General features: G+C 46.9%; 1 protein-coding gene across 1 annotated transcript; it reads left to right on the forward strand.

Annotated features, from left to right (window-relative positions):
- Positions 1 to 11169: 11169 nt before the first annotated feature.
- Positions 11170 to 12145, forward strand: GSX2 (GS homeobox 2). Its single transcript, XM_054293773.1, has 2 exons — positions 11170 to 11623; positions 11805 to 12145. The coding sequence occupies exons 1-2, from the start codon at positions 11170 to 11172 to the stop codon at positions 12143 to 12145; spliced, it is 795 nt and encodes a 264-aa protein (XP_054149748.1).
- Positions 12146 to 15182: the final 3037 nt, after the last annotated feature.

The following is a 15182-nucleotide window of genomic DNA, read 5'->3' on the forward strand; positions in this document are numbered from 1 at the left end:
GTTTTTAGGCATTACACTGGGTTTTGTTTTCTTCTTGGAGGACTCATTGACATGTAACATGTACATGACAATTTGTTTCTTCTTTATCAGTATTAGAATCTAATACAACATGCTGCTTGTTTTTTTTTTTCTATAATCACATCAATTAAACAGAAACACACAAAAATGTTTGTATTTGATTTAAGATTAGTTTAGCATTGAAACTGATGGGGTTTTATTCAGTGCTGGGAGACCAAAAGCATAAAGTCCACTAAAGCAAAATATAAACTAAATCATATAAACAGGCAAATGGAACAGCAAGTTCTAGGTTTTAAAGACATTCTTAAAACAGCAGTTGTAGAATATCAATCCTTTCCTCAGAAAGTCACCTTTAAGAACAGTATCTGCTGGAAGTGCTGAAAACAAGTATAACGGAGTAATGTGGGCTGAGTCCTCTGCTGTATGTATCAGAGATACAGATACTGTAACTTGGGTAAAGCTGTGGTCAACTTCTATTCTAAAAAAATTGAACTAAAATGTGCCCCACACCAAAATGGTGAATGACAAATGCAGGCCTCCCCCAGCTGCTATGGGAGTGAACAATCCCACCTCCCTGAATACCAGCACAGATTTTAAACTACTGTCTTTATTTTTTCTTGTTTCTTTGTTTTTCCCTCCTTCAGTGCCTTCTTGTAGTTTGTATTTATTCTGAGGACAGCTATTTTCCTCTTGGCAAATATGACTGAATGACTAAATTGTTTACTTACTGCCGTAAAGAAACAGTGGGTGACTACTTAACTACTGCAACTGAACTATAAATCTCAAAGTCACTGTAAAAAGAAGTAGCTTTTATATGATGAAATTGTTAAAATAAGATCTACTAATCTGTATTAAGGTGAAATGCCTGCATGTAACATATTTTAGAGATTTAGACAATGCCTTTGTCCATTTTTGCTTGAGAATAGAAAGTGCTAAAGTTTTTATCCTGCTTAAAGACAAATACCCTCTGCTATGCCACCCACATGTGCCCAATCTGTTGGAAAACTAGAACTATGTAGTCCTTTAGGATTGAGAACATAATTCTTTGCCTGTCAGATTATTCTGATAAATTACATTATAATTACTTCCTCATTAGTTACTGTGACAAATGTGGATCTAAAGAGAACAGGGAAGGATATCTTTCATTTAAAATGATCAAAACCTGAACAATTGAGATTTCCTCTGAATACTTTCAAGTTCACTAATATTTGGGAATGCTAACATGCTCATTCCTATTGCATATAAGCAAAGAGAAATTTCTAGCATCAGTCTCTTTCAAAAATGTCAATTTTTATTTTCTTTTGAAAATCTTTTAAATACTATCCTTTCTGCTTCCAAGTAGATATTTTTTTCTCTCTGACAGTATTGGGCATCATCCTTAAATAATAAAAAAATATGAATTATTATTATGAGTTGTTTAAAGTGTGAAAAATTAATGTATAGTTGAATATATTACATTCCTAGAGCATGATTTCCTCGAGGAAGGTAGAGAACAAATAACAATTCCAACATCTGTGGTAAAGCATGAGAGAGGGGAATAATCTGCAACTTCAAAGGAAATTTACTTTCCTTTCAAACCAAGGGAGACATTGGGAAAGAATATCCTTTCCTCAGCATCCAGATCCTTCGAGTTCATTTTTGACTGCTGGCAGTCTCACCCTAAGCATTGCCTGATGCAGCTCAGTGCAAGTCTGTGCTTTATCCCATCACCTTGTGAGTGCTACAGTTTCTTGATATGCATGTGAAGAAGCAGCAGAGTAAAAAGTTGCACATCTGATTCAAAGGCACTTTGTGATCAGATTCACTGCAGGGGAATCCTTTAAGATGTAGCAGAGTTTTGCTCCCCTCAAAGAGACTAGAGTATGAATTCCATCCTGCAGCAGAGAATTAAATCAGGGAAGTTTGGGTAATTTATCGGTTTGTACACAATGGCCAACTTGTACCAGACTGTCCTTGCAAGTAGGAGAATAACCCATGAAAGTTCTTACCCACAAAGGAATAGGAAAGCTGCATTAGGCTACCTCTGCCCAATGAGTTTTTAAAGTACAATCAGATTCAGCAGACTCTTTGCAATTCTTCAAGGTGCCTTATGTAGCACTGTAAAATACTGCAGGATGCTGAAAAATAGATTTTGGGTAAAATCTCAGTTCTGCAGCTGTCTTGCTTTGGCACCTTGGACAAAATAAATTGTTTGATTATGTACACCTTTCCCACAGTGGGTGAATTACTGGCAGGACTCTTTATTAATTAGGACGCTCCCAGGGGTTTTTCCACTGGGTAGTATCTTAACATACAAATGTTGTTTCTATGTGTGCATCTAGGAAGTGTGATCATGGCTTTTATTTTTATTTCTTTGGTATCCTTGAAAGACCTTTTGTAGCTCTGGAGAATGAGCTGACCTCTTTTGTTCCCCTAGCCTGAAAAAGGTCATATTTTGTTTAACTAACCTTTGAAAACACCAGGCCAAATTCTACTCCCACTGCACCATTCAAAATAGCTGAAGAGATTTTCTGTCTTACAGCTCTGAACTGAGAGTAGTATTTTACCCAAAGCTTTCCATCTTCTGACTTGTAACTAGCCTGTCTTAGTACGTCTGAGAGTGCAGACAGCCACACCTCTTATACACTGTAGTGTTACTTGTATTCTAGACACATGCATGTTTTAATAGGAATATTCATTCCTTGGCTCAGCTGAAGTGTAAAAGAGAGAACACAGACTGCTAATGTGGACAGAGTTGTGTCTGAAGTGCTCATAAAACTTTGGACTCCTTTTTGGCTGATGTTTTTTCATCTGGTCTATGTATCATAGTAATTTTTTTGCACAATAAATTTGTCATTTATACCTTCATGGTTACGTCTTCTACCAGCTTAGGTTCTAGTACTACTTCTTTCTTCAGAAGCTTCATGCTGTTTTAGATTATTTGGTTGATTTTGGGGAGTTTCTTTCATTTTAATGTGCTGAGGTCTTTTCCCTAACTTTATAAAATTATTTTTAAGACTTCTGTCATTTTCTTTTGATTATATTTTGACATAGCCTCAATATTATAGCATATTAAATAAGCTTTGAACTAATATAGTTAGACAAGGTCATAAAACATGTGAAATTATTTTGTTTCCATGATTTTTCAAACAGAAAGCTTCAAGTACAAGCTTAGACAATGTATTCATGAGAAATAAGAAAATGCAGACTATGCAAAACTTTTTGTATTTTTTAAATAAAAACCTTCATCTTGGTTTCATTTGGATTTGCTCATATTGAGTCCTTCTTCAATATATTACTTTCTTCATAGGAAAGCAGGAGTAGGGTACCTCTAGCCTGTATTTCACTCAGACTGTGTTTCCTGAAACTTTTGGGTTTGTTCCTGTATTTTAAATTGAGGCTAAAAATACGTGTAAAAAGATGAATGTGATAAAGGGCTGCTTCCAGCTACAGGCATCAGATATTTGTTTCCACATAACAGCTGCTCAGGCAGAGCTAAGACTATATTGTGAAAATAGAACTGAAGAAAGGAGAGGATTAGTTTGTTTCTTGTAGAGCTGTACAGGTTGTATCAAAATCAGACCAAAGTTTATTCTAACATATGAAAAACTCTGACCATTTTGGCACATATGGCTTTTATTACATGTTGTAATAACAAGTGTAGAAACAGAAAAAGCCCAAACAAAAGCAACAGTTCCTGTTAGAGCAGAGGCAGAACACCGAACAGGCAATGAACAGGGATGGTATAGGGTAGAGGACAGGAAGGATGCAGCAGAGCACTACTTCCACACTTGCTCTAGGTGCTCTGGGGACCTTAGTTTTTAGGAGTACAAATCCAGCATATTTTTTAGATGACACATGTCCTGAAATAATGAACAAATAAAAATTAAATCACTACTGTTTCAAAATGGATGTTAAGCAGAGTTTGTATGTGTCTTCAGAAAAAATAATCCCGTAACACGTGTCACGTTTTCTCTTAAAAGTACTTCTATTGCATATTCCCATTGGTAGATCCCACAAGGAGTCCCAGAACCTCATTCCTCTCATAGTTAGAAGGAGATTTTTGCTTTTTTTTCTTGCTAAATTTCTACATGGTCAGAGTATATCCACCTGTTTTTATGATGATATTCTTCTTTGTATGGAGTAGCTCTTCTCTCTTTTGGATATTTACTTCACTGGTATAAACAAAAATCATGTCTCCTCTCTCTGAGTCTTCTCTTCTCAGTTCCTCTGATGCTATACTTCTACAGCTGTTCACTGGATGTGCTCTGATTTAGTTTTTTTCTGAGACGGACATGGAAATCTGTCTGCCATCACTGATGAGGTTTCTCCCCACACAATGTCATGGGCTTTGACCATCTGTATGGGTTTCTCCATGTATGGTTGACGTGCTCCAGAGTCCACACGCACAGTATTTCTGTCTGCTTAGTGCAGTGGCCTTGCCTGTGCTACTCTGTCCTGCCTGTCACCTGTCACACCACAGAGATGCTTTGTAGACATGGATAAATGTGTCTGGGTCGTTAATGTCACGCTCAGGTGTGGAGCTCCTAGCTTGTTGTTTGTCACTGGGCTTTTCCCAGTATGGCACTCCAGCCTCCACAGGTACTGACTTCACCTCTTTCCTATGAATAGTGAAGTCCTATTGGCTGTGGCAAGGAAACAAATTAAACAAGGTAATTCAACTTCTTCTGAGACTTATTCTTGAGGAGCTCCATCAGAACTGTATTCCTCTCTGCTTTCTGAATTTGGAGGAGTGGTATCATCTCTCCTTAGGTAATTCCTTCATCAGGCTACAGGTCTTGAACTATACCACATCATACTTTCATTACAGGAAAAATAAAGAAATTATAACCATTTATTTGCTCAAAATTTACAGTTTTCTGACTGTGAAATAATTAGCTCCTACAATATAATGATATGTATGATGACCTCTTCATTTTTCTCAGAGCAGCATTGAATGTCCATTCCTGTTAACCTGCCTTTTAAAAATGTGGTACTTCCTCTGGTAGAAAATTTGAAAGACTGCTTCTTGGTCACTATTGGGCTTAGGTCACTATTAGAATGCTTCAACCTAACCATGACACCTGAGGATCAAAATTCATGAGGTCTGAATTTCAAGGAGAGAAATGGAGTGGGACGTTTAGTATTACACAGAATCTCATGTTCTTTGTTGGACTGGGGCCTGTGTCACTACAAAGTATCACTCTTGTGTTGATTTGTGGTGCATCACTGTACAACCAAAACAGATCGTGATTGGTGTGTTCAAGAGTCCACAGCAGCATTTTGAATCCTTGTTCTGACTCACATAACCTTGGGGTTTCATCTCCCAACGTAAAACTTCACTGAGGCTGCTGCAGGGGTTTAACTTTATTCCCTTTAAAGATACACCATCACAGCTTTCTCTCACATATATCATGTGTAGCAGCTAACAATTCTAGCTGTTAGAGCTGTAAACAACAGGCATTAATGAAACCAGGGCCCAGACCCCCTGTAGTGTCTGGCCTGATGCTGCCCCATACCTGAAGAGTACTAGAAACATGGCAGACTCAGAGAAATATCAGACAAGACTGTGGATAACAATCTCACTGGGTATTTTCTTACTCAGGCTCCTTCACGTGATCTCTTGTAGAAGTGCACTCTGGTGAGGAGACACAGACAAAAGATTTTTGCTTCCAGACACTGAAGGGAACCCATCAAAGTGCTAACACTCTTTTTAAGAGGGTGGAAGAAGAAGAGAATTAAGGCCTACATCTGCATATATATGAGCAGACCTGATTGACTTAGGAAGAGCCTCGTGAATTTCCCCCCCAAATAAAATACATAACAGAATTAAGCCTTCTGGCTGCTCTTTACATGAAGACAGTTGTGTCTGTGGGCCTGCAGGTGAAAGCAAAAGGCACTGAAGAGTGGATGAAGGCTGCTGCTGGAGCGCTTTGGAAACTCTCAGTCAAACATATGGGATCATAGTCGCCCTGGAGGACTCATGTAGAAATTCACACTATTAATCATGTGAATGAGTAACTTTGTGGACAGCACCAACAGCGTGGAGTAGCATCATCTCTCCAAGAGCTGGAAGGGGTTGAAAGATGCACCAGGTTTCTTCCTAGAGAGAGGTGGCCACTCCCTCTCCAGCTGGAGCTCCGTGTCCCGCCATCCTCCACCATCCCCGCTCCAGGATGTGCGAGAGGGCCCTGGGGCAAGAAGGGCTGGCAGTCCCGGGCAGGGCAGCGGGGGGCCTGTCCCTCCTCAGCGCAGGAGTGCCCCTTCATCCCCTCGGAAACGGCCCCGTTTCCTGCAGGGGGAAGGGGGGTGCCGTGCCAAGTTCTAGGTGGGGTAATTTATGACGGGGAGTGGAGGCAAAGGAAATCTCTCACGGAAGGGAAGGGCATCTGCGAGGAAAGGGGAGAAGCTGCCTTGCCTCTCCTCAGCCCTCGGTCAGCCCGCAAACCCTCGGGTGAGCTCCCTGGCTGCGAGCCGGTCTCCGGAGAGAGGCTTCACGCCCCTGCCCTCTGGGGCCGAGGAGGGAAAGGCGGGTGCCCGAAGATGGGCAGAGTTCGAGGAGTGGAGGAGGATCTCGGCCTCGACTCTGCCCTGTTCCCCCAGGCAGCAAGCGCGGGCGGCCCTGAGCCCTCGCACCCCCGGGGCACGGTTCCCGTTCCCGGCTCGACGGCCTCCGGCTCCGGCCCCTGCCCTTAATGAGATTCTTTGAAATCCAAAAAAGCGAGATTTAATGTTACATCCTTATCTTTGGAGGAGCGCGGTTTTCTTGCCGCGGCGACGTCACTTGTTAAACAATCCGCGGCTGAGCCCCTGAAAAGAGAGGCATTGCACCCTTCGTGCTGAATACGCTTCTCAGTGCGCCTAACGCCAAGGCCTTTTGATGTCTCACAATGCGTGTTACGCCCAAAGATTGTCTCTTTGGACAGATCTACAACGCTTGGCTTCATGTTTGGAAGTTAAATGGACAGCGAGGTTGTAGAAACTCCCACGCTTGAAGCTGGCGCAGACACTCGGTACTTTCGCCTGTTACTTTCCATGAGTGAAAGCGGCAGGGGTGGAGGGAAGGGGCTGCCTGTTTAATCCGCGCTCTGAGGCAAAGGGAGGGGGGGAAAGCAATCCAGACTTTTCCTCTCTTTTCTTTTCTTCAGTTTATTCTTTGGCAGCCTTAAAATAAGAGCTATGTGCAAAGCGTGCGCCCTGCCTAGGTAGCTTGTGTCTGGAAGTCGCTGGCAATGTTGCTGCTCCATGAAATCAAAATTTATGATTATTCAAATGTTGGGGACTGTGAAAAGAGAGGAAGAAAGAGAGAAAATTAATATTGCAGCTGTTCTTCTGATTAATGAGAGATAATTGCTCATGAAAAGTCACCCCTGTGGCATTTTGTTGTCTCCTGGATCTTTGTTCTTTTCCACTATTATTGAGGACTTTCTTGAAGACTAAGCGGTTCTTTTCAATTTTTGGTATTCAGAAAGTGTTGCTTGGTTACAGATAATGGAGAAATCTCGGGCTATATTGGGTAAGATGTGCCACAGACAGCAATATCACAATGCCACTTTCAGAAAAGGATGGATACAAGTTAACGATGCGCTTTCAATAAAACATTAATAGACTTGTTCACGCTTTTATAATGACCTCCTTAATGGGAGCTGGGGGCAAGTCCTGAAGATTGCGTTCACTTCAGAAAGGCCAGCGTCGGGATTGCCGATCACTTTGGAAACTAATAGGAAATCAATGTTAGAGTAGCGAATAAATGCGATTATAGCGCAGGAGCCTGTGGCCCCTCTCTTACCCACGAAAGACTTTATTTTGAGCGGGACTTTCCCGCCCGGGAACTGCCCCAGCCCGGGGCGCAGCCTGCCCAGCGCCACCGCATGTCACCCCGGTGTGACGTTTGCGGCCACGGCCTCTCTGCAGGTGTTGTTTAGGGTTTGTTGTTTTGAGTATTGGTGTTTATTTGGGAGGTTTTTGGTTGGGTTTTTACTGGGGGTTTTTGTTTTGTTTCGTTTTTCTGCTTGAAGCGTGTCCCCGGGCTGCGGCGCTTTCCGCTGAGGCAGCTCCTCCCGTGAACTCCGCGGAGATGCGCGCCTGAAAGCCAGCGCTTTCTGCGGGCGGGCATGCCGGGGTGGGGGAGGGAAGGGAAAGAGTTGCTTTTGTCATTTAAGCCGTGAATCTCTTCTACATAAAGGTGTTAGAGACATCTGGAAGAAAAGAGGGACCAGCACCCAGTCCTGCGCTCGGCGGACCAGGGGAGCGGCTCTGATGTTCTTTTTGAACTGCTCCACTTTCAAAAGGGGGCAATTTCGTTACATTCTCATTTGTTACACTGTCTTGAACTAAAGGCAGACAAAGCTATACTCTGTCACCCCGAGCAGAATGAAGGGAATCAAAGGATTTTCCCTTAAAAGGACTAATTTTCTCCTTGAATTATGAAAGTAATGGCTAGGTAACAGCCTGTGCTCTGTACCCAACTGCTTAATACCTTCTAAATCCTTCCACGTGGCTCTCCCAGTCGTAGCAATTAGAGCTCATTATAGGCTCATAAGAGCTCTCATTTCGGGGATTACTTAATGGACAATGAAATTTTATCGGACAGAATTATTGAAAAATAAAATTGTAACGAGGCCGATGTGATGTGGGCGCACGCCTTGCATCATTCCGCCTGGTTTGGGATGTCTTTGCTTTCAAATGACTTCTTTTCTTGCTCTGGCTCTCAGAGCTGGGTTTTTCTTAGTGATTTCTCTCTCTCTCCCTCTCTTTTATCACTGCGTTTGGTTTATTATAACAATTACAAATTGCAATTTTGATCCTACTCTTTCTCTGTCTGCCTTCCCTTACGACAGCCCCCTCCCCAGATCCACTCTATCACTGCAGACAGCTTTTTCCATAAAAGGTTGGGGCTGTAGGATTATATTATCATTTTCCAGAATAGCCTTTCCCAAAGGAAAACAAAAAAATTTTAAAAATTAATATAAAATGCAGATATTAATTCAAATCTTCTCCAGATGTACTTTGCTTTAAACTGGAAGAGCCGAACTAAAGAGTGCCATGCTTGTGCACGGTGACCGTGGCAGGATCTCACGGGCCCCACCGGAGCTCAGGAAGAGCCCCCGGGGATCCCCGGGGCCTCGGCGGGCGGCGGGGCCTCGACTGAGCCCTGGGCAGCACTTTGGGCAAAAGTAGGTGAGGTCGGAGCCGACCCGCCTAAACCCCGCGAGCCCCTAATTGTTGTCACAAGACGCGGGATTAGCGCATTGCTGGAATAGCTGTCTGTTTACACTCAGGAGCCCCCGCCGGCCGGTAAACACTTTCTAATTGAATTCTAATCACATTCAAATAGCCACATAACAGACCTCAGCTGCAATTCATAAAACTTTAATTGCTATCCATAAATCCTCAGATCACCGAGCGCGGAGTGTCCCTAAAAACGCTGTTGCATCGTGCCTGCCCGGGGAGGTGCGGGGGGAAAAGGGGAGCAGGGCTAGGGGAGAGCCGGCCCCTGCACAGGGGGGCCTGCACAGCGGCCCTGCCCGCGGCAGGATGGGGATGGGGATGGGGATGGGGATGGGGATGGGAATGGGAATGAGGACGGGACAGCACAGCACAGCACAACCGGCCGAGACCGGGCCCCTCTCTTAGCAAGGCTGCAGTTGCACCTTCGAGCCTTGCTGGTCCCAGGAGCGAGGAAATGCCAACTCCATCAGAAGGCGGTTTTATTTTGCTGGGTTTAACAGTGAGACGCTGTGTTTGTGTGAGGGATGGGAGGATGTGCGCGGCCCGGCCCTTGCGCATGATAACCGCTTCTGAACACGTTTCGGCTATTGCTGCACTCCCGAGTCTCTGTTCAGCCTCTGGTAATCAGGCGTAGTCTGTGTTTTCTGCTTTAGAGCACAATTGTCACTTCCCTTTCCCGTGTCAAGTGGGATGGGATCCGCAGTGTGTTTTAAATGCCGCTTCACATCTGCTAAACAAGAACGCGATAGTCCTTCTATTAACGCTAAGTCTCTTCTTAAACTCCCATAAAACAGGTCATTGGAAAATCGCGTAATATGCTGCGAATACCTTGGCTTTGCAATGCACTCTGAAATGCTCCGGAGCCACCGACCGTATTTAGCTGTTTATCCAATTTTACTTTGAATGATTGCTTCAGCAAACTTGGTGGAGATCAAAGAATCCCTCTCTGACATGTTCTCTTTTCATTAGCGCTGCGCACTGCGGTCCTGGAGAGGCCGGGGAAGTTCGCTTGGAAGTTTTCCGTTTTGATACCGTTTGGCTGAGAAGTGTCCAGATACTTGAAGGCTTTGTCCGTTGCAGTAATTGCCAATTTGGCAAGACTCACTTGAGGTGAAAAGGGCGAGGAGAAAAAAAAAACCACCCAACCCACCCTACGTGCATATGTATGCACAGACACACAAACGCGCTCCATCCCTAACCCGATATCTATGGCTGCATCTGTGTACCTGGCTCCTCTGATGCAGAAAGGGCCTCCTGGAGGAGTCCTGAGTGCAGGGAGTGGGCCGGACTGGGGAAAGGTGTTGGCCCCAGGCCTCTGTGGGATCCTTTTGGATGTTCTTTTACTGGGGGTGAGGGGGGCGGAGTTGAACCGCTTGTTTCAGGGCATTACCTGCTTTCACCTCTCCTTCCTCCCGGCGAGGGAAAGGAGCGTTCTCCTCGGGGAAAGCCCCCGAGCAGAAATTCCTTCCGATTAATTTTAACCCCAGCATCCCGGCTGTGTTGACAGAGGGACATGCCTGCGAGCGCGACGTGTGACGGGGCCGCGGAGCAGCCGCCCCCTCCCCGCTTTCTCTGCTCCTATAATTTATTTGAGGCGGAGGCAAAGGAGTGAAGTCATCGGGCAACGAGCAAGCACGCACACTTTGCCCCCCTCCCCTACCCCGCTTTGGTCCCCCCCGGCAGCCTCTCCTGCCGGCCTGGGAAGCCGGGGAGATTTAGATCTGCGAGGCTTTCAGCCATCACGTGTTTAAATACTTGATATAAAACCCCGGCGCAGGGGATCCAGGCGGGGGGACTTTAAGACCGGCCCTCTCCAGGGACCCTTTTGTTCAGCTCTCAAACATAAGCACCTTCTCGACTCGTCAGGACTTCAGTGGCAACTTGGCCGAGCAGGAAAACCCGACTTTGGGAGAGCCGCCCCCGGCCTCGCAGCCCTCCGCAATGTCGCGCTCCTTCTATGTCGACTCCTTAATCATCAAAGACTCCTCGAGGCCGGCTCCGTCCCTTCCTGAGCATCACCACGGCCAGGACTTCTTCATCCCTCTCAGCATGCCTTCCCCCCTCGTCATGTCGGTGTCGGGCCCGGGCTGCCCGTCCCGCAAGAGCGGCGCCTTCTGCGTCTGCCCGCTCTGTGTCACCTCGCACCTGCACTCGTCCCGCGGCGGCGGCGCCGGCGGGGCCATCCCCCTGCTCAAGAGCCAGTTCCCCACGGCGGCGGGCGAGGCCCAGTGCTGCCCGCGGAGCAGCCACGCTCACCACCCGCCGCAGCACCCGCCGCCCGCCGCCGCCGTGCCCGCCGCCGCGGCCCTGGGACACGCCGCGCACCACCCACCTGCCTGCGCCGCCAGCACCTACAGCGTCAGCGACCCCCGGAGGTTTCACTGCCTCGGCATGGGTAGGAGCCCTGAGCCAGCGGGGAAGGGGGGCGGCGGGAGAAGGGGTGTCGCCAAGGGAAGGCGGCTGTCCCGGGTCGGAAAGCTGCTGGGGAATGTCTTCTCTCTGTCTGTCTGTCTCTCTCTAGCCTCCCCCACTCCTTTTCCCCGTCCCACTGAAGTTCGCCTTTCTCTCCCGTCCAGGAGGGTCCGAATCCAGTCAAATTCAAAATGGGAAACGGATGAGGACTGCTTTCACTAGCACCCAGCTCTTGGAGCTGGAGAGAGAATTCTCCTCCAACATGTACCTGTCCCGGCTGCGGAGGATCGAGATAGCCACGTACCTGAACCTGTCTGAGAAGCAAGTGAAAATCTGGTTCCAAAATAGGAGGGTGAAGCACAAGAAAGAAGGCAAAGGCGCCCAGCGAAACTCGCACGGGGGCTGCAAGTGCAGCACCAGCCAGGGGCATTACCCCCGGTCAGAGGATGAAGAGTCTCTATCCCCCTCATCGGCTACCGAGGATAAAGAGATCTCCCCGTTGTGAGATCCGCCTGCCGCCGGCTCCCAGCCCGGAGCGAGGTGGCGACTCACCTGGCCGCGCTCCCCACGGACGGCAGCCCGCTAACCTGGCCCCCGCCGCCGCGGAGGGTTAATTCTCATCCATTCGCAGTAATAGAAATAGAAGTATCTCTATATATATTTTTTCGGACTGCAAACGTTTTAGTCGTGGGAGGTCAACCTAAACGTTACTTATGTAGCCCCAGGAGAGGGCACCTGCTCTTTCTAAAACGTAACATGGGACAAGGCTCGCATAGCCAGGGGTGTCTTCCTCTGTATCCCCACAGGCAATTTAAAGGAAAAAAAGAAACGCCTTTGAAACCGAAAGGCGAGACGTTTAAAAAAAAAAGAAAGAAAAATAAAAAGAAAATAAAAGAAAACAAAAAACAAACCTGAAAAGCAAATTAAAACCTGTAGAGAACCTACTGGACGGACTTCTTAACAAAAATAAGAAAAGACATAACGATCTCCCGTTTGGGTTTGGGACGGCTGTTTGTCTGTGAATAGTTTTATATAAAAATTATATTTATATTTATTTAAATAAATGAAATCAGACGAGAATTTAACTTTTTTCTTCTTACCCCCCCGACTCCCCCTTCCTCCCATGAGGTGCCAGCCCAGTCGCAGCAGCGAAGGTGCGCTGGCTGGGCAAGGTGCTTTCCTTTGCGGTCCTTGTCCTTCGTACGGTGAAAGCATCGCTGTATATGTGTCAGATCTGCGTAAAGAGTGAAAATAAAAGCCATCGGCTACTAACACGAACATGTTTTCTGTTCCCCTGTGGCTCGGGACGGCTGGGGGGCGGAGAAGGGGGGGGACTCCTCTCCGGCCGGAATGCAAATACAGCCGGTGCTCCGAGTCCAGCAGCCTTGTGTTCCTCCCCAGCCGGAGCCAGGGCACGCCCTCCTGGCCACTGACGGCTTTCCCCCGTCCGCCGGCCCGAAGGCACCGCGCCGGGCACTGGCGGCTGCCGCTGGCCCGGGGATCTCGCCTCGGGGCCGGAGGGAAGCGCTGGGACCCCGCACAGCCCCCGCCCCGCCGGCCTGGGAGCTCCGGCTCTTCCCTCGCCTCCCTCCTCAAGGGGGCTGGCTGCGCACGGCGACCCTCCACCAGGCTGAAACTCTGCTTGTTATTTTACGGGTCGATATTAAGCAGAGATCAGGGATTTTTTTTTTCCCCTCGGGTGCTCTTTTGGGTGTTGATTTCATTAGGCGCCTTGACCAGGCTTAGGGAGAAGATCTGATGCAAACTCGCTAGGCTGAGACGTGGTTGAATCTCTCTGCAATTTGCGTCCGGCAGCGCTCAGCCACGGGTCCCGTCCTGCCCCTGCCTTGGGCAGCCCATCCTCAGCTCCTTGCAGGAGAGTTACCGGCGGCTGATGAGAGTGGGATGGACCTGGAGGTAGTCAGTCCCAAACGAGCCCCTTTATAACATTTTTCCCAGCTCCTGCAGTACTGTCAGACAGCAAGTCTGTCTATATACAGCAAGCAATATAAGCACATCAGAAGTGCCTTTTGCACATTATGCTATTTCTCTCACCTTTTCCTTGGATGGATTTTCCATCAATCCAATATACACTACCTCCAAACCAATCCTTACATTTATCCCTAACTTCGGAGCTTCAGCTCAGAGGTAGGTCTCCAGTTTGGCTGGCCTGCAATCTCCCTGGCTGCTGAAGAGAGAGGCAGCCCCAGCACAGTGATGCTGCCACTGCTTGCCTGTCTGGAGGAGAGGCCAGGTGCTTGGGCAGGGCTGGGGTAGGATGGAGAGAGCCTGGCGTGGGCACTGCCCCACAGCCTGGACCAGCTGCAGGGCTTGGGGCAGAGGCAGAGTCAGCACACCCACATCTAACAGGAAGGGAAGGGCAGCACTGACCTTTCTGGCCTGGACTTGGAAAACAAATACAAAATCTCACTGGTCCATACCACTGATCCATCCCATTTCACTGCCAGAGCTCACTACAGAGGCCAGCAGCCAGCGTGCCAGCTGAGTGATGGGGATTTTGGTTACAGCAGTCCTCTCACTTGCCAGGCTGGGGAGACCAAAGAGCCAAAGGCTTGAGGTCCTTGTGGCTCCTTACCAGGGGACTTCATGGAGGGTATGGCTGAGGTGATTGTCTCCTCTTCCCCTAAAATCTGCTGAGGTGGAATCTGGAAACTGCTGATTCTCTGCTCCAGTTCACCTTGCTAACTTGCTTCTATAATCACAGTGGTCTTTTCCAACCTTGAAGCTCCGGGAGGAGGGCATTAGTTCCACAGAAAGTACTGCCCACCCTCTCAGCAATGTCATCCCATACTGTAACAGGAGGGAGTCAACAGGCCTGCAGCAGCCTGGGAAAGCAAAACTTTGCTGGGTGAGGAAAAGCATCACAGTCTCTGAAATCTAACACTGCAAAACTCAAAGATATTTTAAAACTGCAAAGATACACTTGATGGAGTGCATATGTTCTCAGCATAACTCTGGGGAAATATGCACCTCAGTGAATAAATTAGTATTTCCCTCCATTTCTAGAAGATAAACAGTGACATTTCTCTTCATTACAGTATTTAGCAATTCCTTAAAAAACAGGAAAATGACGTTAGTTGATCTTGTAGTAATCAATGCTTGCATGTGTCGTTCAAGGGTTGGGAGGTAATTGTGACATAGTATCATCATCATCATCATCACATACAAACTGTCATTTGGACAGTTGAGACAATATTTTATTTTATTTCAAAATAAATGTTTCATGTAAAAAACTTTGGAAAAGATTAATGATAAAGTCGGTGTGACAGAAACACCACCGGAAGTTGAATGTACTGTAATTTGCAGGAAATGTTTTTGAGGGTTTCTACATCTAGCATTCAATATTCTGAAATTTAGGCAAATTTACATTAAAATGTGTTGAGTTTTTCCTTCACCCCCCTTCTTCTTTCTATCATTTTTTTCCCTCCTACAAAGTGCGAAGTGCAATTTTCCCCCCTCACTCGTCCAGTGCCTAAGACAGGCAGTGTGCAGCTCCTGATGGAGACACTCCTGGTGTAACT

Source organism: Melozone crissalis, unplaced genomic scaffold (genome assembly GCF_028551555.1).
Source record: "Melozone crissalis strain CALT ecotype California unplaced genomic scaffold, PUWL_Pcris_2 ptg000006l_1, whole genome shotgun sequence".
Classification (NCBI taxonomy): domain Eukaryota; kingdom Metazoa; phylum Chordata; class Aves; order Passeriformes; family Passerellidae; genus Melozone; species Melozone crissalis.

What these genes read in the sequence shown, in the direction of transcription:
- GSX2 (XM_054293773.1), top strand. Translation starts at nt 11,170, where the DNA reads ATGTCGCGCTCCTTCTATGTCGACTCCTTAATCATCAAAGACTCCTCG. An exon ending in GTTTCACTGCCTCGGCATGG is followed by an intron (nt 11,624 to 11,804) that starts GTAGGAGCCCTG and finishes TCTCCCGTCCAG; the next exon opens with GAGGGTCCGAATCCAGTCAA.